This window comes from Anser cygnoides, chromosome 1 (assembly GCF_040182565.1).
Source record: "Anser cygnoides isolate HZ-2024a breed goose chromosome 1, Taihu_goose_T2T_genome, whole genome shotgun sequence".
Classification (NCBI taxonomy): domain Eukaryota; kingdom Metazoa; phylum Chordata; class Aves; order Anseriformes; family Anatidae; genus Anser; species Anser cygnoides.
In genome coordinates, this window is record NC_089873.1 from 182714530 (window position 1) to 182740817 (window position 26288).

General features: G+C 38.1%; 1 protein-coding gene across 4 annotated transcripts in view; it reads left to right on the top strand.

Moving 5' to 3' along the window:
- RB1 (RB transcriptional corepressor 1) overlaps window positions 1–26288 on the top strand; it is an 82049-nt gene that overhangs the window by 12782 nt on the left and 42979 nt on the right. For 2 of the 4 annotated variants that reach the window (XM_048046559.2, XM_013179557.3), the window contains 13 exons: window positions 761–799; window positions 1429–1496; window positions 2715–2825; window positions 4892–5040; window positions 5748–5825; window positions 8388–8497; window positions 9909–9986; window positions 13926–14013; window positions 14668–14784; window positions 15512–15568; window positions 15646–15677; window positions 15760–15836; window positions 16045–16247. In XM_048046559.2, the coding sequence (XP_047902516.2) occupies window positions 761–799; window positions 1429–1496; window positions 2715–2825; window positions 4892–5040; window positions 5748–5825; window positions 8388–8497; window positions 9909–9986; window positions 13926–14013; window positions 14668–14784; window positions 15512–15568; window positions 15646–15677; window positions 15760–15836; window positions 16045–16247 (1207 nt within the window). Of the gene's footprint in view, window positions 1–760; window positions 800–1118; window positions 1176–1428; window positions 1497–2714; window positions 2826–4891; window positions 5041–5747; window positions 5826–8387; window positions 8498–9908; window positions 9987–13925; window positions 14014–14667; window positions 14785–15511; window positions 15569–15645; window positions 15678–15759; window positions 15837–16044; window positions 16248–17048; window positions 24826–26288 lie in introns of those variants that run through there. The other 2 variants (XM_066988886.1, XM_066988884.1) reach the window with 2 other exon arrangements.

The window sequence follows — 26288 nt, forward strand, 5'->3', positions numbered from 1 at the left end:
AGCATCATTGCATATTTACACAGGCACACTCTGTTTTTGTGTCCCTCCCCCTAGTTCTTTCTTCACTTATTTTTTCAAAACTTTTTGTCCAGCGTATCACTGAGGGAAGGGATTAAGAGGCAAATTGTTTGGCTATATTTTAATATGCGTGCAACTTACATATACAGAATTTGAATTTTGGTTTAGAAAGTTCTGTTTTTAAAAATCCTTTTTTCCCTGTTTTTACACTGCTACAGTTGAATTGCAGTAACTTTTTTTTCAGCCAGAAGGATTTGCAGTTTGTTTTTTTTCTTGCTTTGTTTTTGTATAAACTGAATTTTTCTTGATGACATGTATCTAAAATAATTGGGAAGAAGCATCAGGTATTACAAGGCTTGCAATGACACTGCAGAAACTGTAAAGGTTTAAAAATATCTTTTATGGACTGGTCTGTACAGCTGTGGCACCTGCTTTGTCATGTTTTACAAGGTACTGAGTAACTATACGTAAAAATACTGTTTTTTCTGGAAGAAAATAGTAACAAATTTTATTGTACCAAGTTAAAATTGTTTGCTATTTAAACTTTGACATAAGCACTTTAGCAATAGCATTATTTCAGCTCTGGCAGGGCTTGAGTTGGTCTGGTAATATTCTTCCGAGAGTCAGAATTATTAAAACTTATGCTAGTTCTCAGAACATTATTGTATTTTTTACTGTATTGAAGTCAAAGATATTGCATAGTTCCAGGGAAATGTTAAAAATAAATATTTTTATTTTCTAGGACTTGTGGCCTTATTTATCTGGAACAACCCAGTAGTGAGTAAGTTTGACTTTCCAAATTGTGTTTGTCAAGATGTTTGTGCTTTGTCTTTTAACCTGCTAAGATTGACCTAAGTCATAGTATGTCATGTGTTTAATTTAAATTTAGTGGGGAATTTGAATTTCAGTGAGAGATGATGAAAGCTGCAGAAGTGATATATGTATAAATTTTGATCACTTCCTCCATGAAGGATCTCCACCCAATGGCGGGTGTCTCGGCCTGGTGGAAAGGAACATTTGGAGAGTGAGCTTCCTAATCATAGCAACAAATGAATGGATGAAAAGATGCCTTAGCAACTCCCAAATGAGATTGAGTTCATGCTGTGACTGGAGAATAGGGCATTAGTCAAAGGCACGAGAGAAAACAGCTCATAACAGTTAAGTGAATTATCCATATTCACTTTCTTTTCCAAGGATGGTACAGATGTTTCCTGATTCTTGAATGGCTTTACAGAAGACTTAATTTTTTCACGTGTAGTATTAATTGCGTAGGGAATGTAATAATTAATAAGCTTAACTATATGGGAAATGTTGCATGCTGTTTAAATTGTTCCATAGACTGAAGCATGTTTTCAGAAATTAGTTTTACAGAACTGTTAATGTGGAGTCTTTATTTTTGTCTATTTACAGGATTTCTGCTGAACTCAGTTCTGTATTAGTCCTAAAAAATTACTGGATTACTTTTTTGCTGGCAAAAGGTGAGTTTTGATTAACGCAGTTATTCTGCTGAATATTGTTGAAGTGTGTTTATGGGTTTGTTTTTACACCTCCAATATGAGAATAGCATCCTTTTTACAAATAGCTGTAGCACAGTTCCAGAGTGTTCTGACTGCATGGCTTTGTAACTACTCAGTAATACTTCTTTCTATGCAGTTGGGCTATTCTTTTAGCTGGTATTGCTTCCAGTTTATGAATAATATTTTGTAAAGCTTTTAAAGAGATTTTTTACTTTGAAGGTCGGTATTCTGTATTTGAGTCTGTTCTGAGATGCTTTGTTATAGTCTGCCGGTATCTTAGTAATGGCTGACTACCCAAAAAGACTGGCAGATCTTTTTAAACTAAACGAAGTCCCTGAAATTGTCCTTTGAATGCTACAGTTCTTCCTAGAAAAGGCTGAAATCCCAGTTAAAGCTGAGTAATGAAACAATTACAATAGTACAAGAAGTCCTGTCTCATTGTACTGCTCCTACAAAAAGGAATGCATCGTGTGTCTTAGCAGCTGCCTCCTCCAGATCTGTTTTTCAGCAAAGTGTGCACATCTCCGCTATTGAAATCAGTTAGAAAATAAATACAAAATCTGTACATGTAAATAGAACACAAGTAGTGTCTATAGCTGTTCTGAATTGCTGTCGGCTCTCCAAACACTTCGTGGAGACACTGGAAATCTTGGAATGGCTCTGTAGATCTTTTCTGGCATGTGAATCATAAGTTGGGAACAGCTGGGGTAATGTAGTTTTTAAAGTGCTCTTCATACTAATATTTGCTAACTTGCAAGTCATTTCATATGCAGTGGGCAGGCCAGGCATACAGTAAGCATGTTTTGAATTTCTCTTCGCTTTGTATTGGGAACTCACTTATGCTTTTTGAATACTTAGCAGCTTTCACAAAGTTTTATTGAGACCACAAAAAAAATGAAGAAGAATTGTGCAGTAATAAGAAGTACGTGTAGGTAAAATAGTCTACACAATTACTCCACTGTGGTAAAACGAATTTCTACATGAATTATACATATTTTTATGCATGCTTTCCCCAGAACAGCAAACCCCCTAAGAAACATAAGCTTTGAAGAACATGGGCATCCCACACAATGCTTTCACTACTAAATGTAGTGTATTTTATTAAATAAACTTCCACCTCATTATTTTTCCAACAATGACTTTCAAATTTAAGTTGTCTTTACCTTTTAATGTTTGCAGGTAAAGTGTTGCAAATGGAAGATGACCTGGTGATTTCTTTCCAGTTGTTGCTGTGTGTCTTAGATTATTTTATCAAACTGTCACCACCTGCTATGCTCAAGGAACCATACAGTAAGGATTTCATGTTTTTGTTAACTAAGTAGAAAGTAAATTTTTAAACTTTCCACTAGTCTTTATAACATTCACAATTAATATAATGAAATTTCTTAACCTCATTTAAAATGGATTTTTTAATATTTAGTTCAATTTAGATGCTAATGAACTTGAACTGAATTATTTGAATGTAGCAGTGTATTTAATATTTTGATTTTTTTCTATTCCTGCCATCCATTTGCAATGCCCTCTGCTCATTCCAGTTGTTTAGAAGCCTGCAAGAAGAGTAGTCTTGGTTTGTTAAAATAATTCTGGGTAGATGTTGATTGAGTACTATTATTTAGGTTTGCTTTGAATTACAAAAGGAGAAGATGGTGCTATGACTCTCAATTCATTGATTTATAGCAGTATGATGACAATTGAAGTGTGCAAGGTACAGGACTACACAAACATTAAAAAAAAATACATGGTGGATAAATTGATTGCAGTTGTAGCTCAAAATAAAACGGGAGAGGAAAAATGTAGATTTCTACTAATGTCTGTTTGGTATTAGCAAGTGGTTCTTCCTTATTTTAGGCAAAAATATAATGGGTCTTACCAATAGAAAGTCATGTTCAGCAAACTTTTTTTGTACATTCAATTTTCATATGTAAAGCCTGGGAAACTACTCAATTCAGAGAAAGGAAGCATTTACTTCTAACTTTGAAAGATAGAAATCTATTTTTGTCTTTGAATATTTTTCTTCCACAAGCTACAGAATTGGTACACTGAAGTATTTGGAGCTGCAGTATGTAGAAAACAGTTTTTGATAATACACAGGTATATCCTGTGTTGGATTTGGGTGAGGTAGTGGAATTCATAGCCCGAATCTACTTGTGCTTCTGTTGTTTTACCACTAAATATCCATAGTGAAACTATGAAGACCAGCAACTCATTATTAAAAAAACTCATTATTAAAAGACAGGATGTGTGTTTTCTATCTTGAAAAAGAAACACTGAAAAAGAACTACTTCTGTCTAAATTGCAAATATGGGTCTCAGTTGTTTTAAGTGTAAGGCATTATTCTGACTTGGGCTGTGTGATACAGGTGCTGTTCAAGCTGTCACTCAGTGCTTCATTCTTTTAGCAAATAACACAACGTATTATTCAAGTCCTTGTGACTGAGAGGCTTCATGTTGTGCTTAAACAGTGTCGTCATAGAATATCCTGAGGCAGAAGGGACCTACAAGGATCATTGAGTCCAGCTCCTGGGTCTGCACAGGACTGCCCAAAAATCAGGCCATTTGTCTGAGCTTTATGATATTGGCTGAGGGTTGATGGGATTTAAGATGCAACTGCCAGAGCAGTGTCATTTGTCACGTTTTCTCATAGAACAGTTATCAAATGTGAATGAAGTTACAAATGAGAACAGCATACTGATTGGAGTATCAGTTTTAAAACATTTAACTGTATTAATATGTTCTTAATATAATTCAGATATTTCAAGCTGATGGTATTGAGGCTGTCTGCTTTGAGCTTAACAAAACAAGATGTTTTAACCTCATTTTAGTTAAGGTTTTTGATATCTTCAAGGTGAACTTCTTTTTTCATGCTTGACTGGGATATTTCGGGAAAGGAAGAATTCTCTGTAGAACCATACTCCAGGTTCCCACCAGCAGTTACATCCTGTGTGACTTCATTAACCTTCAGAAATGTCAAGTCACTCTTTCAGCTCATCATTTCACACTTCTATAAAAATAGAAAAAATAGTACTCATCTGTGAAAAGACAAGGCTCTCCTAGCCTTGCTACTTATTCTATGCTGCTTAAAAATATTCTATGCTGCTAACAAATATTCTTTGCTGCTCACAAAAAGTGCTATTAAATTTTGTGTTGAATAGTGTTTTAAAAACAATGTCCAAATACTGATATAGGATTTTAAAAATTGGTTTTCTTTTTCTATAGATTTTCTGTAATTTTCTTACCCAGCTGAACAGATGAAAAGGGAAAATAATTAAATGCCTGAAGAGTCATATAAATAATTAAATCTCTGAAGTTTTTTTCTTAAGGTGACTAACCTTGTGATGGTTCTGCCTGTCTTTCCAGAGTCTGCTGTGACTGCAGTGACTGTGAATGGTTCAACTCGAACTCCAAGAAGAGGTCAGAACAGGAGTACACGCACTTCAAAACAAGTTGATACTGACACAAAAGTTATTGAAATCCTTTGTAAAGAGCACGATTGTAATTTAGATGAGGTAAGGTCTGTTTTAATGTATGTTAGATCTTCTGCTAAACCCCATCTGGAATGTGTTTGCTTAAACAGTTTTTAAAAATCTCTATAATTGTGCTTATTTGATTCTCTTAAGTTCAGTAGTGAGGGTGTTATACTGTTGTGCAGTTTCTCTTGTAGGTAGTCTAAAAAATAGTCCCATGGTATGGGTGATAACTTTACTAGGGTTATTTAACTGTGAAGAATACAGTGTGAAGTTACATGCTGATCAGAGCGTGTAGCATGGGCTACTCTCAAGGGGGGGTTTCACAGCTGTATCCCACAGTGGAAAAAATGTACACACCTAATGCACAGCTCTTTGTGGGATTGTAAAATCCCGGTTCCCCTCTTTCTCTCCTGATAAATCTATTCCTGTATAAAAAGGACTGTTTTTGAATACCCAAGCAGATGATCATAGTAGAAGCAGAAGGGGGTTGGAAGGAGTGTTGTTCTTTTAAATTTTTTTTAAACTTTTAAATGTTTTTTAAATTTAATGTTCCAGCTGTGGATTATATGCTGCGTGCTTACATGTAACTAAGTTTTGGATATGTAGGTAACTTTATTTTTGCTTTATTGAAAACAAAACACTGTTATAAAAGCGTCTCGTTTAGTTTCTTGACTTAAAGACATGAAAGCAGCGTATGCATGGCTGCCTGCATATGTTACTAATGTTATGCTTTTTCCTTTTTCTAGGTCAAAAATGTGTATTTCACAAGCTTTATTCCTTTCTTGAATTCTATGGGTATTGTAGCTTCAAATGGACTACCACAGGTAACTGGAATTTAAGCTCAACAGCAGTACTTTACTTCATGCCAGATTATTTAAGATTCTCTTTACACATTGATCAAGTTCTGATAGGCTGTTGTGAAATAATCTAGCGAAATGCAGTGTGTTTCAGGAATGTGACTTCACAGGGGTTCCAGGATTCATTGGGTATATGTAGCATTTACATTTGAATCTAATAAATGATTTTCCTGAGGTTGAGCAAGTGGTTTTGCTCAAAGCAAAGCATAACAGAGTTGAATATCCATAATCTTGGTAAAGCCATTAATTTAAGTTACAATTTAGAATATCAAGACTCTAAAGTCAATCTGTGGTTGCATACAATCTTCAATTACATCCCTTAATATAACTGGGACATGTATTTAGTCATGTGTGAGAAGTTTCCACAAGATCAGACGTAGTCTCACAACTGGCAGAGTTTGCACTGCTGTGTCCTTGTAGAATTACTAATATCCTACTGAGTTGTAGCTTGGATGCAGCAGAGTACCTCTGTAGAATTGCATGCAAGAGAACTTCTTTCAAAGAAGTTACATCCATCATTCTTTAAAGAGTAGTTTTAGCTGTGTGTCACTGTTAGTTAGAGCCCTGTGAAAATGAGCCGTTTGTCAGACTGAAGGTCTGCAGGTATGCCAAGTATACGTTGTGTTCAGTTTTATAGTATGTTGGGTGGGGAACGAAATACAAGACCCACTGAAATCTCTTTATCCCTTTCAATATGAACTTCAGGGTAAGTGCAACATCGTGTTCTGTATCAGCAATCTGTCTAGATTTTGTGTTTGGGTGTGTACAATTTAGAAGCCCTGTATGAACTTTGAGGCAGCGGTCATTATACAGTTTATCCTCAAATTAACCAGGGTTCTCAACCAACTGCACAATTTAAGCATAGTATCAGAATAATAGCCTAATACTGCTGAAGAAAAATCTGTGAAATAATATTTGAAGAAAAGACCTATCACATGAGTCTTTCTCCTGAAACCTGCATGAGATGTGTTTAAAAACAAAGCAAAAAGTTGCAGGTGTATTTCAGAGGTAGTCAATCCTTATATATAAACCAACTAACCATCAGTCATAACAAAGTTCATCCATACAATTGATAATGATAAGGGACATTTGAATTGTCTTTTATTTCCATTAAAATAATAATAAAAAACAACAAAAACACCAACACAAACCACTGAGCTTCCAATAAACTTTAATGTTGTTTCCAAAACAAGTAAAACTTCTGGGACTTACTATTGCTTACATTTGTCTTCACTTGCATGCTTGATGATCAAGCTGTATGAACTAATGGATGAGTTGATTCAGAACTTTTATTTTTGGCTGAAGATTTCCTCAGAAATAACACAGTACTGCCATTTGGTCTCGAAGCTGTTTTTTTTTTTTCAGTGAAAGAATCTGAAGCTTATAGATGTTAATAGGATACTGAAATACTTCAGACAAAAAGAATGTTTAAACTATTAGGAAGGTTATGAAAGATGAAAAGATGATGAGCTTTGTTAATGAAAAATTAAAGGAATGATTGGAGTCTAAAAATGTATGGATTTAATAGTCCTTACCTCAAAGTTCTAACCATGAAATCAGTTTGGTGCAAATTTGGTGAAGATAAAAAGGATGAAGAGCAAAGCCATGTAAGAGATGCTTGCAGCTTTTGCTTGGACAGGTATGGGGTTAATTTGTTGTATGCACTGCCTGTTTTTTCTTGTTGGAATGTGCACAGCATTATTTAGTATGATTAAGGGCTCAGGGAAGAGATAATTGAAGTGACTGACTGCTTCTGCAGAAGCACAGTGGCAGAGTTGATGTGGAGGCTGGTATCTGGCCCTGAAGAACAGTTTTAGACTTCCAGTTAGCGTTAGTCACTCAAACTCACAAACTTTTCATGCAAGATAATGTATCAATGTGGGATCTAATCAACTAAGAAACTTTTAGAAGAAGTAATTTTAAGAAGAAGAATGTGGACTATGAAATAACGGCTTGTTTTTGTAGAACTAGGCATGTCTCTTAAAAGTTACATCAACACAAACATTAATGAGTAATAAGAAAACTTCTTAACGAAGTTTAAGCTTTGCATCTTTAAGCTTCCATCTCCAAACAAGCAAAGATGGGGGCCTTCTGGATTGTCTAGTAGCTGTTTGAAAGGCACACATTTTATGTTTCCTGCACATAAAGACACATTTTTCTATCCTTTTCCGGAAGGAAAGATTTAAAAGCCTAGAAACACTAGTATGATTTGCAGGTCTACATCTTCTATTCCAGCTATTTTTAGCTCTTTCACAGTATCAAGACCTATATTTCTTCAGAAATGTCTCATGATCTTCAATTGTTTTCCCTTATAAAGGATTATCTTTGTTTGCACATGGGAACGGTAAATTTCCTCTGGGTATGTTTCAGCTCTTTGTATAAGAAGTGACTTTATGAGTTCCAAGGTCATTTTCTTAGAGTTTTTCAGCGTTGTATTTGGTTGTATTCATGAGGTAGTGCTAGCCTACGTTATTGAGCGAATTGTCGAATTTGGTGCTGTAAAATAAAATTTTTCAATGTTTTTTTGAGGTTGAGGTTCTCTCGAAAGAATACAATGAGCTGTATCTCAAAAACAAAGACATAGACGCAAGATTGTTTCTGGATCATGATGAAACTCTTCAGCCCGATGTCATAGCATGGTAATGTTTCCTCTTACTGCTGTTGCACTACAATAGAAAACGTGAGCTTGTTCCCCCACCCCACCCTGTCCTGTGTTCTAAGTGGAGATCTCTGTATCCTGTTGATCTCTTGGGCTTGTAGTTCAGCTATTTCTGGTGTCACCAACCTTGCTTTGTATTACGGCTTAAGTAATCATAAAACAAGTTGCTACATATCTAGATAAAACGATATGGACTTTGTAACCCAATTCTTACTGTGCAAGTCCCTCCAGTCCAGTGGCAGCTGAGGAATTGCAAAGAGGAGGTTGCATGCTAGTTTATTACATGTGCCTGAGAATGTGTTATGGCTCTGGGGACAGCTGGGTCCTTGCTGTCAAACTTCTTCAAACCAGCTGGTGGTATGTATAAGCTGCCTGCTGGGAGTGCTCCTGAGCCCATTCTGACCTCTGGCCTGTACCCAGAAATTATCGGGGGGAATAGTAGATTTGCATGGGACAGAAATATGCCACTGACTGTTTAACAGAATAAACAGTTGAGTACCGGTGTCTTGGCACATTCCCTGGTGCTGCTCAATAATGCAGATATCGGATTTTTTTAGTCGTACTCTGAAGTAACAGTGGTTATTGACAATTCAACTTCACTTGATGTGTGCTCACAGCATGAGACTGACTTTACCTACACTAGAAAACACATTCATTTAGAATTGGATTGAAATGGAGCTGTACATAATACAGAATCACAGAACGGTTGAGGTTGTTGGAAGGGAGCTTCAGAGGCCATCTGCTCCGACCTCCCCGCTCCAGCAGGGCCCCCCCAGTGCAGGGTGCCCAGGACCCCGTCCAGGCGCCTTGTGCCGCTCTCCCAGGAGGAGACCCCACAGCCTCTTTGGGCAGCCTGGGCCAGTGCTCAGCCGCCCGCCCAGCACACAAGTGCTGCCTGGTGCTCAGAGGGAGCCTCCTGCCTGCCCCTCGGTGCCCACTGCCCCTGGCCTGGCGCTGGGCACCCCTGAAAAGAGCCTGGCTGCGGCCTCTTTGCCCCCTGCCTGCGGGGATTCACAGCCCTGGGTGAGATCCCCCTGAGCCTCCTCTTCTCCAGGCTGAGCAGTCCCAGCTCTCCCAGCCTCTCTTTATAGGAGAGGTGCTGCAGTCCCTATTCTAGTAGTACATATAAACTAAGTTGTTATAAAAGGAATTCTAGGAAAAACTTCAAGTTGGAAGGGAAATTTGGGGGTCATCCAGTCCAACAACCTACTCATAGATCTCCTTAACAATATAAATTACATTGCTCTAACATGTGGAATGGTTGGAAATCTAGATCTCTTAAAAATCTGTTTCATAGTTTTTCTGCAGATTAATTTTAATTAAGTTTCTATAGAACATGTACTTTTCTGGATTACTTGTGTGCTTCATAAGTCTGTTTTATATTTCTGTAGTTCACAGTTGGAGAGAACACCACGAAAAAACAATCCAGATGAGGAGTTTAATGTAATACTTCCACAGACACCTGTTCGGTATGAATTTTTCACTTAAACTGTGTTCTTTTGTTTAATGTCCTAGCTTGAAATACTCATCTCAAGAGTAGTTGGTTTGGTTTCTTTAAAGTATTTTTTTTATAAAACAGACTGTAGTCATGGTTCCTAATGAGTAGTGAGCATGTACTGAGAATGCCAAATGCAAATGTTGCTGGTGAAGTTGCTGGAAATCATAGGAAGGCTTTTACTTAATTGTCTAAGAAGTGTAATATGTCTAAAATGTCTAAGTCTAATATGTGTAAAATAGATTACTGTATCTGTTCTTGTGAGAACAACCTTTTTACTTTCACACTAGTACTTTTGTCTGCCATATTCCCATCATCAGTTTAAGTCTAGATCTTGTGGCTTCCTTTCCTGATACAAAACTGCTTATACACGCATTTCTTCTCCCATGGTATCTTCTTCCTAGTGTTGTCATCTTTCTATAAGTGAAGATGAACGTTTTGGAGTACAAACCTTTTTTCTTTATATAATGTCAAAATAAGTGTTCCAGAATGCTAGTATATTCTGGTCTATTGGGGAAAATGGGGAGATATGGTAGAAATGTGGTATTAATTGCAGATTGTTCGATCTGCAATCCAGTGCAGGAAAACTCCAAGCTTGATTTCAGTTAAGAAAGGAAATGAGATCTGTATGTGCTATTCTCCCTGTGTGCCACACAGTTTTTTAGTGAAAGGAGAAAGATTTTTATTGAGCAGTGCTTAGAAATTCCTGGATGCTCAAGAACCAGTCAGCTGCGTCACCGCAGTGTCATGTGCTACGTGGACAAACATAACTGTTTGCACAGGCAGTTGTTCTGAAGGTGTCAGGCTTAATGAAATTGGACAGCGAAGTTTGTTTTCCATGCTTGCTATGTAAATTAGTTCCGTTTTAGCATTTTGTAGAGGTGAAAAATTGAAGTATTATGCTTAATTACTACTTTCATTTTTTCAAATGAGTAAAAATTATTTTAATTTTTGTTTAAAATGCCTCTACTGTGTCTATATGCTTGTGAAAGAATGAAATGGACTCTGGGCTTGTGCATCCGCTACAAAACCTACTAAATAGTGTGTATAGAAAATGTTTTTTAGCCGACTAAGCAGTAAGGTTCTGAAAAGCTTAATAAAAATACTGAATGGAGACATGCAGCTGAGATTAGATACTGATCAGTGCACAAAAGAACTTTTAATTGCCTGTGACTGTGAAAGGTTTTATTTGTTTGTCTTAATGGTGCCTTTTAATTTTACACTTCCAGTCTTCAGCTGCTAGTGATGCTTTTTTTAGCCACATAGGCAACAGCTTGACTGGTGGTTCCCCGACTAAATGTGTGATATCAGGATCTAGACCATCTATAACTTGAAATGTATTTAACAAGAAGGTCATTGACAACAAATCCTGTTTTTTCCACAAACTGGCAGCTTGTTGCTGCCACTTCTTGGTTGTACTGGCATTAAGAAAACAACTCTTAACACTGAAATATGCTTGATTAAAACTCTTGATGTGGAAGTCTTTATTAATAAAGTCCAGGAGTAGCAAGCTTCCACACTGCTAAAAATTTGAAATGTGCTAAAGTAACTCTGAGGAGCTCTAGTGAGAGATTCAGATTCTCTCCATTCAGACTTCGGGACTTCTCTGAGTTTTCCAAAATTGCTGCCATTTGAGATAGCCCAAGTAGTTTATTGTTCAATAGGAATGACTTTGGCTGTAGCAACTGTTTTTCATAAAGCACAGAGCTGTCACTAGATGGCAGTAAACCTTTGATCACCAATGCAGAGTATGAAGTGTATTGCTAACTCCTTGCATTAAGTAGATCCCCTTACAGGTTATGATGAAAGCACTAGACTTAATACTTGGAGTTTTCTTATAATGTTTTCTTACTGTAGCTAGATGTTTAGGATCTGCTTTTAAGCCCCCTGAAATTGGTGAGAATATAATCATTTTCATCAGTGGTTTTCTATCTGGTCCATTACATAAAATTCAGGTAAAACCAGTAGATAAAATAGGTGTAAGTACTAGTTCAGAGCACCATAATTATGGGTTGTTTTCATTCAATTTTTTCAATTGTCTTCAAGCTTTTTATTATCATTAGTAGAATTTCTGTTAGAAGTGCTTTTCCCAAGCCTTCTGAAAAATAGATTAGAGAATGTGTCTTTGGACTATACAATTATGATGACTAAACGTTTTTTCTTTGTCCACTTATTTTTTGAGTGATACAAGCCAAACTGAGGTTAAACAGTGCAGAAATTGAATAAAAAATTCAGGAAATAGCTATACCACTTGAGGAATCAAACTTTTTTAGATGTTAAGTGAAAAATCATTACAATAATCTTCCTAAAAGAATAGGAACTTTATGGTATTGCTTAACACAGAACTTGAAATAAACCAGTCCACATAAGTATTCATGGATGGTAATGGATACCATGGTTCTGTATGTATGTGCGAACAACAAAGGCAGAAGAATACATTATGTCCCCAAAAGTTGGAAATGTGGACTGTTAGGTACTAGCTTGTGCACTTATCTTCTTGTCCTGTATGGCAAGATCGTTGTTCTTATTTTCCCACATACAGATATTTCAGTCACCTCCCGCATAACATGCGCAATTTGAGAAAGTGCTGTGCTCTATCTTAGAATACTGATCCTTCTGAAAGTCATGAAAAATGTTTGTCATCAGAATTTCAGTTTTAAAAGATAAATTGAAAAATGCTGTCTTCAGAGAAATACCCTAACAAGATACTTAATCTGTCAAATACAAGATCCTATGCATTTGTCTTAAAGAATTAGAATTATTCTTAAACTATAGCTCTTCTGAAATACTGATGTTACTTGGGTTAACTTTAGTAAGTTAACTTCTTGTCTTAACTTTTTAGAAAAAGGCATTGGATATAAATCAATGGATGTTGAATATGGTTTTGAATCTGTTTTTAGCAGGAATCTTCGAAGCATTATGTATATGTGCACATGGTTTTGATGCCTTTTTTTATTTTTCTCTACTAATTAACTGTAAAAAAAGCCAATAAGATTATACATGGACGCATAGTTCAATATTTCAATATATCCCACTTCACAAAATGTAATGCATATATTTTTGATCTTCTGCTTCTCATCTAGGCAATAAAGAATCATCGTTCTTCCTTTCTAAGGAGATACTACTTATAATTCTCAGGAACACTGAAAAATTGCTTTAATGTCCGCATCCTCTTCTTCATCCGTAACAGTTTAAAAATTAAGGATCTTAAATGCAAAAATCTTCCAACCTAGCTGCAGATACAGAAGGTAGAATTAGGACTTCAGCAAATTACAGCCTTCCTATTGGAAGTAGAAGAGACTTAAAAATTTTAAAAATCTTAAAAAGTCACATGAAAACTTGAGTTAGATTTAGACCCGGGGTGGGTGGGAGAAGACCACCTCATGCTATTACTAATGGGAACATTGGCAGCTCTACTTCAGAAAAATGTGGCTTTTCTTTTAAGTATTTATGTTAAAAAGGCTGTATCATCTTGTGAATGGATATCAAGTGCCACACTTCAGTACATTTTTCTTACTATACTTGCGATCACAAGATTTGAAACAAAGCTGTTTTCATTCACCAGTCTTTTTTTACAAAAGCCAAATAATTTTTTGTTAGGTTTTTGCTTAATTTAACTGAATATTTTCACATACAGGGATTGCAATTCCACCTTACTGCTTTTAGAAGTGATCTTTATTTATTACTTATATCTTCTGGTTGCTTACTTATGGGTTGTAATCATTCTAATAATGCGAGAATTAGATGAATCAGGTTATTAGAATTCACAATGATTAACACAGTACAACAGATATTTCCCAGAAGGTTGTTTGATAACTGAGTTGAGAACTGAAATCATAAACTTTTCTGTTCGCAGAAGTGCTGTTCCGTTTCTGGAAACTGAGTCAACCTCAATGCTTTTTATTTTTTCCAGAGCTGCAATGAATACAATTCAGCAATTGATGATGATTTTAAACTCAGCAACTGATAAACCATCAGATACCCTTATCACGTATTTCAATGTAAGTGAAGTGACTTGATGAAATGTGTTTGAAAGATTGTTAGAATTGTCACACAATTAAAACCTATTCATAGAGATCTGATACGCGTGTTCTGGTAACTCTTTTATTAACACACACTTTGGAAGATGTACATTTTCATTGGGATGGTTTAAATGTAATTACTCCTAAACTCCGAACTTAGAAAGCATTTCTATCTATCTGATGTGTACTGGGAGACTGTAAGTACTTAAACCTGTCTGTTACTGTGCTAATGGTTTATACATCAGATGGAAAAATAAAGGGGTATAAAGGAGACATAGGAAGAAAAGAAGGATGTGTTCACAGAGGATCTCTTGTGTCCATATTCAGCAACTTAACCGTACTTAAAACTTGAAAGACGTTAACATAGTTGGTAGTACTCATATTACTAGTATTAGTTGCAGTTTAGATGCATGTGAGAAATGAAGCTGTAGTTACTGGGAATTGTTGAACACCACGTATATGTTATATATTCCATCTTTTTAAATAGTCCACTCTGATTTATGCTGATGACATGATTAAGAGATGTTACAAAGTGATGCAGGACTCATTTGATTAAATCGTTAAAATGTTTTTGAAGTAAAATATCCTTTCCTTGCCACCTCTTCTCCTGCCTTCCTTCCTGTCCTCCACTAGAATTGCACAGTGAACCCTAAAGATAGTATCCTGAAAAGAGTGGAAAGTCTTGGCCACATCTTCAAAAAGAAATTTGCTGAAGCAGTTGGACAGGGATGTGCTGAGATTGGCTCACAGGTAACTAGCGTTTTGTTTGAGTATTACTCATCTGAACTCTATTGCTACTAGCTAGTGTGAGAGCAGACATAATGACTGTCCTCCTTCAGTGAAGATTAATAATGTCAGGAAGCAACAATACTCTTCAACTTCAGGAAAGGATGTGGTTTTTTCTAATGCTCTGTAAAGATATTTAACAAGTGATTTTCATTATTTAAGGAGCAATAGGAGCTGGGTGGGGGAGTGTGCTAGAAGCACTTTAATGAAGAATAAGAAAATTGCTGGGCATAATGCATGTAGTGAAAGGTATACTTGCATTCATTACGGTAACTTAGCCTGAAACTATGCAAAGTGTGACTTGCTTCCTTATAAAATCAGTAGGCCAGCCGTGCTTTTTACAAGAATTTTTGGAAAGCAAATACAACCAAGTTTGTACTCTGTAGCCTTCTGTCTGTCAGCACTGCTTTTTCTCCTGTAGGCCATGACTTGACATAAACATGGATTGGTCTTCGTGTGGTTGAGGTGCTCACAAACCCTAGTGGCCTTTGATGCCTTTCCTGTACTACTGACAATTATAGATGAGGAGAATGAGGTTTTTATAGTATCTCTTCCAAAAAAAACTGAACCAACCAACCCAAACTACAAAACAGAAAGGGGGGAAAAAAAAAAAGAATATTCTAAATCAATAAAACATGAGTCTGCCTGATGCAGTTTGAAGAACTAATTGTAATTTTTTTTTTTTTAATAGAGATATATACTTGGGGTACGGCTGTATTACAGAGTGATGGAGTCTATGCTAAAGTCGGTAAGTTTAGTACTTGTAACTTGGTATTGCATTTCTGAATTCCAAAAAGAATCACAAGCTTGATTTATGCATTTCAGGAAGAAGAGCGCCTTTCAGTGCACAATTTTAGGTATGTGCCCATAACTCATTATTATTATTATCCGCTATTTTAGTGTTAAGGCAAGTAGTAATGACTTGTTTTTTTCCCTTAGCAAACTGCTGAATGATAACATCTTCCACACATCTCTTCTGGCATGTGCTCTTGAAGTTGTCATGGCTACGTATGTCAGTAAGTTGAATCTAAAGTGCCAAAGAGCATTTTTACTTATCAATAGTTTTTGCTATTTGTTCTAATACATAAAATACAGTAAATAGCAAGAAAACAGTGGTTGCTGAAGTTTCCAAACTGGCAATGATTCAATAAACACAAAAAAGGAGATACAACAGAAGTAAAAGAATGTAGCGCTCTTGGTAATACTGATCTGTCTTCCTTGTAGGAACTGCTTCACAAAGTGATGGCAGCAGTGCTGAAACAGACTTGTCCTTCCCATGGATTCTCAATGTATTTGATTTAAAAGCTTTTGACTTCTACAAGGTGATTGAAAGTTTTATTAAAGCTGAGCCGAGCCTAACAAGGGACATGATAAAGCATCTAGAACGCTGTGAACATCGCATTATGGAATCTCTTGCTTGGCAATCTGTAAGTAATGCTTTCAAGTAGTATTTATGCTTGTATAATGTGTATTTAGAAAAATCACACTCAACTCTATAAAATAAGTTGCAGTCTTGTTGAGATGTAGTTTTTCTCGTAATACAAGAGCTAAACAAGTTTAGTCTTGACATGTCTTCGGGTTTTGGAAAAAAGGTTATATCAGAGAAAGTGACAGAGCTTTTCTGATAGTTTTTCTCGTTTCTGTGATCGTAATCCAACATCTCTTACCAGTCTGCCGTGGATATGAAGGGTAATATTCTTAAATGCTATCTTGGTGCCAATAGGCAATGCAATGCATTCTGTGCTTTTATATGCATGCTGTTTTATCCAGTTTTAATTCCTACTTGATATGGGGGTCTTAGTTCTGTGCCTCTGATGTGGTTGTTAATAGTACTTACAATTCTGATTCATGTTGTATTTGGCGCTTCAATTCCTTTGGTATTTTTGAAGGCCATAAAAATCAGGCTGGCAGGTTGGGTTATGCTTCTGAGGCTGAATCTCAGTAAATCAACCACTGTCCCTTTATACTGTGTGTTACTTTTAAACCAAAAATATGCTATTAATGTGACAAAACAGGAGACTATAAAGACTACTAATTTTGACCAGAAAGCATAGTGACTGTGTAAAAATCCATCTGGTACCTTGCAGTTCTGGGAAGTCTAAAAGAACACAATGCCTTACCCAATATGATACTCCAATTGTGAAGCAAATTTGTGTATGGTTTTGTTCTGTGGTATGACTTAAGCTTGAAAAGCTAACAACTTTTTCATACTGGCGATATTTTACCAGGCTGTGGGGTTGTGCTCTCATGAACAGAGACTGCATCATTGTGTCAGACCCACAGGAGCTGCATCTTGGGCTCAGGCTCCTAGCTCAGGAGAAGCACACTGGCCTCAGCGTTATAAGGAAATAATTACCATGCTTCAAGCTGAGTCTGGTTGACCTCCTTATGTCAAGCAGCTCATTTTGCTTGATTTCCATTGCCAACAGTGTCAATGGGCATGAGTCAGGCAGCTCTCTGAATGTGTCCTGTTAAGATGGTGACCTTTGCGTTAGCGGTCTAAAACTTGTGGATTTGGCTTCATGCTCATCACCCCAGCATTGCGTGTGCCCCAGAACTCCTGGTGCTGTGCTACAGCTGATATACCAGTGTAATATTTTTTCCTCTGTAATGTTTTTGCACATTATATGAATGTCTTAGAGAAATGCACATGGCCTCTCCACTGCTGTATGAATTCCATCATAGTTTGGCTTTTCTTTGAAAGAGACTGCCTGAAAGCACTCGAAGGCTGAGAGTCTTGTACCAGAGCTTACAGCAACAGGGAAGATGAAGCAGATTGCTTGAACTCTTCTTGAAATGTTTAAAGAGTGTTTGTTTCAGAATTTTATCCTTTGGAGGACAAAGGCAGAGCAGAAATTGGCTTCTGCTACCTAATGCAAACCAGTTTGTCAGCTTACTGATCAGCAACAAGCCTTTACCTACCAATTTCTACCTAGGAACAACATGCAGATAATCTGATCTGGACTTGGGCTTTCAGACTAGGAAATCCAAAGCATTGTGTTTGTAATAATTATGGGTATAATTGAAGTCTTTTGTTAAATTACAACATCAGCAACAAGCACAAGATTACTTCAAGTTCTCTGAATGCCTTATTTGAATGTTTGGGGTGTTTCTTTGATGTATTCAATCCATCTTTGTGAGTTACCAGAGGTGTGTTTGGCACTGTTTTGGGGTGGCTTATGCAGTTTGTTTCAGTGGTTGCCAGTAGGCGTCTGTGAAACAGTATTTCAAAAAGTACTTGTTTTGTTCCCTTCCCACATGTGCTTGGCCTCTATTAAAAAACAGGGCTTAGAAAAGAGCTTGTGGATAGTACAGGAGGGAATAAATACAAAGAAACATGCAGTACATGTAGCCAGGTGCCCTTCTACTTTACTGTCCTCTGTCATATCTCCTCTGGATCACCAGGAGCTCAGGATGCTCAGTCCACAGCCTCCTGTTGTCCCTCCTTGTTGCTGGCAGGCTCATCACTAGAGGGCACAGCAAGGCTCTCAAAAGCTGAAGGAAGCTGGTGCTGGCAAGCAGCTATGGGCTGGTTGCAACAGGAGTGTACAGGTATCTTGTGACTTCGTGTTGGTCTCCGTTGCCTCCTTGTAGGACTCCTGCAGTTACCTACTTTCCACCCAGCATTGCTGCCCATCCCTGTCTTCCTCATCCATTGTAATTTGAATAAACAGTTTAATTCTTGCAGGTATTCTGTAGCTTAAAGGGAACTAAAATTTTCAATATGGTTCAAAGAATAGTCTCTACTTTAGCATTTGTTAGTGCTATGAAGAATACAAAAAAAAGGTGAGTACCTGAACCCTGTTTGGTGCTACAGCTGCACGTAAGGGGAAAGGCTGCAAGTTTTAACCAGCCTACACATATCCTACACATATAAGCAACCTTTTGAGCAACCTGGTCTAGTGGAAGGTATGGCAGGAGCTTGGAACTAGACTTTCTTTAAGGTCCCTTCCAATCCAAACCATTCTGTGATTCTGTAACCAGGAGAGCGGTGGCTCAGGGGACCAGAAGTAGTGAAATGTCAGTGTTGACAAAAGGCTCTTTACCCAGAGGGTGGTCAGACACTGGGACAGGCTCCCTAGGGCAGTGGTCATGGCACTGAGCCTGCTGGAGTTCAAGAAGCGTTTGGACAATGCTCTCAGACACATGGTCTGATTTTTTGGGTGGTCTTGTGTGGAGCCAGGGATTGGACTCGATCCTTGTGGGTCCCTTCCACCTTGGGGTATCCTGTGATTCTAGTATGAAAAATGTAATTCTTTAGCCTAAGTGTAACCTCTTTAGGTTAAAGTTTCTCTAACATATTTAATGTATTTTTTTAAGAAGTGTTATACTCTGAAGAAGTGTGTATCATGCAAAAAAACTAATTTTGTATTTTCATCTAGTTCTTACTTTTTCCCCAGAGGTGAAACAATCCATTACAAGGTTTGTCTGCTCTTTGGAAAGCCAGCTGTATTGTCTGTGTTTATCCGATCTTTCCTCATTTTCCTGATTGCTTCTGGAAGCAGGACTGCAATGCGAGATTTGAAGGGACAGAAAATGAACAGAGAATAGCTGAATTTATTGTAGTTTTACTTGTCACAGAGCTTTTATGAGGGAAAACGCCTTGCATAATTTCTCTGAAGAAAAAATCTTAAGAGCCCATCTGACCTTTATCTGACTTTGGAAGCTGTATTGAATGAATGTGAAAGATGGTTTCTCACTGGTGTTCGAAGATAATACATCACTCCTTTGCTAGTCATTGCGAGTATGTTTATTGCTTTTTGCATTGCTAGCTGATTTAGTCATCTGTACTTCAGGAAGCAGATGATACTTTTCTAGGTCATCCTTTCCTTTAGCTGTGGTGGTTTTACCCTGCTGGGCAGCTGAACTCCACCACAACTGCGCTCTCACTCCCCCTCCTCAGAAGAAGAGTGGGTGAAGAAAATATGTTGGAAAGAAAAAAAAAAAACAAAACTCATGTGTTTAGATAAAGATAATTTAATTAAAGGGAAAAGCAAGAGGGGGGATAAAACAAGGAAAGCTGTGCAGAAGCACAGAGGGGAAAAAAAAGAAATATTCTCTACTTTCCATCAATGAGCGATGTTACAGACTGTGAAGATCAATTTGGAATACATTACTAACACTACATATTTTTATTCATTAAGTAAAAGAATACCATACTATCTATACATCTATATTTAACTTCGGAGTATTTGTGCTTCATCTCGTTAAAGTATTTAAGGCACCATTTTAATTTGATAGCTTCAGTTAAAGAGACTAAAATTACTTCAAAAAATAAAGGTATCTGTAGTCACTGATTCATTTTTATCATGTCTATATAAATATAATTTAAACCTTGGAACAGATCAAGCCCATTTCCTATGAAATGAGGATAGCCTGTTGTCTGCCAGCCCAGGAGTTCACACTCAGCCTTTTTTTTTTGTCAAATTGATCTGTCTAATAGCCAGTCAGGAATTATTTTGAATATCTTAGATGAAGGTTACGTGAACACATTCACAAATCTTTGAGTTTCCCTTAGTGAAAGCCTGGTCAGCTGCTGTGCCTCGTGTTTGGCTGAAGTATTGCTGCTCACTGCTCTACGTTGGGAAAGAACCAGGGAGGAGCAGACTTTCAGTGCCAGTAAATCAAAGTCTGTCAGTTTTCACAGTCTATTTTAGGAGCAAGACCTCAGTACTATCTGAAATGTATCTCTGCAATTTTTTTCCTGAGTTACTGAAGAAAACATCAAGAAAATGCCTGTGGAGTGTCCGTCCTGTTATCCATACTTGCAAATTGTTCCAGTTGTGTTTCCATGCCTCTCAGCCATGAAGTGGGAGGGCCAGGCAAGGCACTAGGTCTCTTTTATGCCTCTGCTTGGGGACTATGCTTCCTGTAAATGCCTCTTCACGTCTACAGTAGGTAGAGTACAGACTGTACCTGTTTTACATCACATTTGGCATACTTGAAGTCATACTTTAGTGCATCCTCATGAGTAAGAGGAGTCCAAAGGGTAATCCACACAGGACTGTGGTTTTAAAAGGTTACCTGATAGCTTCTGTAGTTAATGGGAGTGGGAGCAGCTGCAACCCCACAGCACCCAGAAATGAATGGGGAAGTATACTGCCCCTGCCCCTGTGCGCTGGGCTGAATGGAGTTAATGCGGTCTTAGGTCTGCAAATTTGTGGTGATCTGGTCTGCTAGTTTTTTTTTTTGTGGGTGTGTTTGTGTGAGAGACAGATGACTGCGCTACAGGTGCAGTTGCTCACTCACTGGCTGTGTTGCTCTTTAGCACTTCCTGGCCTAATTAGTGTTTATATTTCCTTAAAGGAAGGAGGAGAGCCAATATTGACAGGTGTTACGATGTAACGACTGATGCAAGATAAAGGTGTCTCTTCAAGGTTATTTCTCTTAATGGTTAAAGTACAGTCTGAAGGAAGCAAGTGTATTTTGCTTTATCCTAACCCCTTGGTCTGATCTTTAACTTCTTCCATGTAGCATTGTCTAAACTGTGCTCTGCAATGCTTCTCCTTTATCAGCGCCTTCTCTGTGCTTTCTGTTGTCAATTAAACATTTGTGATGAGATCTGCAGTGCTGTTTTGTCATGTATCACTGATTGAACATAACTCAATGTTTGCAATGCGTGTTCGTCAACTAAATATGTAGTTAATGTTTGTGCTCGGCTGCCTCATCCCACAGCAGAGACTACTATTGGTTTTAATTTATGCAGCTTGTTGTGGCAGAAATACCTTCCAGAAGAAAACAATGCATTCCCAGAGAATATATTTACTGCACAAATATGACAAACTCCCTGAGCCGGAATAACAGCAGACCTTCTTTGATCATGCAGTAAGGAGGAAAACATTAAATAAGCATGCATAAGATTTCTTTAAACAGACAAGCTGTTAGGAGTTGCAGGTCAAGTACTCCTTAGTTTTTGGTAGTCTTTGTACAAGGACGTGGTTATTGTGGAGCTGCCCATGCTCAAGTGCTTGCTGCCTGTTTCCTTGGATGCAGCGTACAATTTCAGGTTAGGTTTCTGTGCTCCCTGTAAGGAGGAATAACATCTAGGAGTGCAGGTTAGTGTTTTGTCTGGTGGTATATGACCTTCTTGGGAGCTCTTTCTGTTAGGTTTGTCTGAAGTCCTACATCTCTTTTGGAGGTAGGTGTCTACGTGCAGTTAAGAAAGCCCTCTCTTTGACTTAAGTGTCTCAAGACATTGCCTTTAAAACTAGAAGAAGTAGGAAAGGTCATACCATCAACACATACAAAAGGTTACTGGGTAAGTTGTGTTGCTTTATTAGAAGAATGACCCTAAAACTTTGCTGATAGGCAGCCAAGCAAGGCCGGGTGCCAAGGGTTAGAGTCTGGGGCTGCATGTATGCTGACAGCCTGAAAGGGACAGTGGTTCAGGCTTGAGTACTGCCGGACAAATATCTTTTTGTTGTTGTTGTGTTCCCTGGCTCGTTTGGGCCTTTTTTTGGTGCTCTTTGGGACAGTGCCTGGGCAAGGTGTGGGGCGTGATGCAGGTCACGAACTATTTCCAACTGCTGCTGTGGATTAGTGGGCGAGGAAGCTCTAGCTGTGTGAGTGCAAGCCGTGCTTTGCTGCTTGCCCCCAAGGGTTTAGGACAGGCCATGGCTCGTCGTGTGAACGGCTACAGATGTAATCGTGGGCTCAGCCACAGGAGTGACTTCAGCGCTGGCAAGTGAGTCACCCCTCCTCTTACTTTCTCCCCTTCAGGCTCCGGGAGTCATACGTGCGGCTGCACAGCAGCCGGTTTCTCTTAACAAATCCAGCAGATGCTCTCTTTCCATGTCTACTGAACTTTGCCTTTCAAAGACCTTAGATATAGGAATCCTGAACTTGTGCTGTAGGCACAAGAAATGTTTGGCTTACCCAGAATGGCAGCACTTGCGGGCATGCTGACTGGCAGGAGATGGCTGACTTAGGGGAGCTTGACTGGTGTAACGGTAGGCACCTCATGAAATCTTGTGGGCTTCCCCTATCTGCTGCCACCTTTTGGATTTTAGGTGCCTCATACCCAGTCTCGGTGTCGATGTTGCTGTGGTCAGCGACTTATAACTTTGAATTTTCTGTTTTTTTCTTAAAGGTCAGACTGCGTTAAGCATCACCAAATTATGCCATTCCACACACTTACTCTCCTTTTTAAAACGTTAGCTTAGGAGGGTGCAGCTTTCCTCTTAAAGGAGGAACTGACAGTTGATTTGAGGTTTTCTGTCTACATACTAAAAATATTTCTCTTGCATCATGAGCATGCGCCAGAAGTGTGTGTGATCAGGTCACTGCCATCGCTGCTGGTTTGCGTGACAATGCTGAAGAATCACACCGGTTGTGCTGTGTGTGCTTTTTTTTGTCAGGGTTAAGAATTAGCCCTGACCCTTCATTTGTCACAACTGTGCCTGGAAAGCCTTCTAAATTACAGGTTTTAAAGCAAAAGCCAGCTTTTAAATTCCTGCCTTTACAATACTAAGCACGTTCTTAGATGTTTGCTTTGTGTTTGTGTACATATCATATGGTAGCATATATATATATTTATATACTTTTTTAGCTTGGGTATATGCATAAAAATCTTTTTAATAGATGTATAAATAAAATATATTTACGTACACATATGTAAAAGTGATTCTTTCACCTTTCTAGTGGCCTTTAGTAGGAATTTTACTGTGGTTTTTGAGCCTCAAAACCTTTACCTGCCTTAGCAGCTGAAAGCACTCTGAAGAACCAGGAAGACTACTGAATGCTAGTCTTCACTCCAGCACCAGCACTTTGAAAATCTTCCCTGTCACTCCTATTTGTCATCAGGCTGACTCAAGCTGTTACCTGTGCTTGGGTGTTACCATCCTCCCAAATCCTCTAGGCTACTAGAAGAGAGGTCCTGCACTTTCTGCTTTTGTCTGTATTGGCGATGTTCTCACCTCCTGATAGGCACTGACAAAGGGTACAAACACTCACTAGGGTTGTAAGGTATTGGTTATGTATTAAGACTTACCTGTTTCAGTTATACCAAGGCAGCCCAACCCTTAAGATGCTGTTTCGATTCAAGTACAGACACGACCAAAGGGATTACCTAAGACACAGCAGCCTGGCAGCATTTTCATTTTGAGAAATCTGGATGCCATCCTTAAGTAAGGGTTTGTTCTCCACTTCATCTACTGCTTTAACATGTAGAGGTTCTCTTACCGGGGGCATATGAATCCTTCTTTGTTAGCCTTCAAAAGTTTGTGTTTAGGCTTGCTCTGTACTTAAGGAATAGCTGCACTTGGAGAAAGCTATTCATTCTGTTAATCTTAAGCAGGTGTTTTGTGATGGGATTATTAATTTTCTGAAGGTATCTCTCCCCATTCTCTATAAAGAGAGGAGAACATCAGTCTCAATGACCACCCTAAACTAGATGGATAATATTAGCCCATTAAGGTTAGTAGAAATGAATCATCCGCTTAATGTTCATAACTGTTTCCCTTTCTGTTCAGCACGAAGGCTATGTTAACAAAACGTGGTTTGTTATGACGCCTGGCTTGGCTGTAGGTGGTGGTTGGGCTTGTGTTTCTCACTTAAGGACACTTGTGGTTTCTGTTTATGCAGAGGCCTCTGACTTAGGTACTTGAACAAGCTGCGTACCCGTGTGGTTACAGAAGCCAGGGTAACGGCATGGTCTCTGCAGCTCTAGGCTTACAGCTGTACTGGTGAGCTGTTCGTAGCCTCTGACCTTTGCAAGCTACATTGGTTGCAATACAAAGATACCTCACTGTATCTTGTCTGGTCCCAACCTGGGTTTAGGCACAGAAATTGATCTTGATTAACACAGTATCATAGTTTTTAGCCTTTCTTCCCTTCAGGTTGCTCTGATGATCCGTAACATTTTAACAAACAATAGTGAAATGATTTTCTGGGAATTCTCGCTTTTTGATTTGTGGTGTTCTGTATTTTTGTGGCCGTACCATGGCTGTAGGACTTCCATTTTCAGTCCTACTAGGTAGCATGAACTAAAAGCCTTTTGTTCTGCAGCATTGCGGTATCTGTACTACAAATGCTTTGTAGGGATTTTTAAAGGTTGCACATGAGGAAAAATATCTTAAAATTCGGGGAGATACATATATATATTCAGGGAGCTTTACAGTTGTTTCCGTTTGTGAAATCTGTCTGGATTGGGGCGAACTTAGCGGAGCTGTCTCCTTAAATGCAAAAGTAAATAGTACATGGGTTAAATTCTGCAGCTGTATCCCTGCTGCTCCTGTCTTGGATAGGATTATGCTCTCTAACTTTGTAGTTTTGTAAGTCTTTGTAGTAAAACAACGCTTGGCTTGCATGTTTTATGTGACCTGTGGTCCTCAACAGTTGTCAGAAGCTTACATTGCTCGTCCTTTCCTGACTATTATTTGAGCCATTCTGTAGTTAGCTTTTCTATGGAAGATAAAATTTGTTTCCATTAGTAAGCAAAGTTGGGCGTTGAAGAAACGTTCAAGTGTGTTTTTTAGTTATGTCCTTGGCTTTTAAGCTCTCAGGGGGCTAACAGGATCCTGTCCAACCCCAACCACCAAATTATGTACCATTAGAAGTGGGTTTTCTTTCCATCTGTTGCATTTTCTTTAAGTTACTGCATGTATACATGAATATTGTTTTTTTCACTTAACCATGCACAGGTACATGTGAAACATGGCATGAAGATGCGGTAGATAGCACAGTGGAAATGTTAAAGAAACTTTAACTTGTGTAAATGAGCAAACAAAATGTTTTGGAATTTGATTTTATTAATGAAAGATATTTTTACTCAGGCTAAAAATGCAGATATTCCTATACTTTATCTCTATTCTCAATTTATTGTCATGTTTTGCTATGAATTTAACTAACTTGTCTGTTAGGAGATCTTCAGAGCTCTGTACAATTCATTACTTAATGAAAGCATCAGAGCTTCCATTATAGATGGTTTTAACTGAAGTCAAACATAGTTCTTGATGCTGTGATGAATGGTGAATTACTCCACTATCACTCCTTAGCAACCTGGATTTTTTTCCCAATTTTTATTACATTAATATTTCTTCTTATAAAGAGCTTGCAAGGACAAACTTCCAAAAATCAATAGATGTAATGTGGCATAATTTTACAGGAGGTGGAGACTTGCAACTAACAAGGACAATTGACTTCCTTTTATAAAGAAGCAATTTTTGCAGAATTTAACTGAAAAACAGAAGAGTGAGCCTGGCACAGTTGTTTCCACATGAAGTACACTTGATTCTGTTCCCAAGATCATGGCATTAATTTCTGGTACCTCCTGTTACTAGCGTTGTTATTTAAGACTTTTTCTTCAGGGCAGCAACTCATTATTTACAAAGGATGAAGGTAGGGAGCGTCTTAAAGCTGTGTGTGTGGGAAGTTATCCTTTAAAATAATTGTTTGTGGATAAAAAGCTGGGAACTTATCACTAAAGGCCTTCCTTTGTTACTCCTTGTGCTTTGATTTTTGTGTTTAAA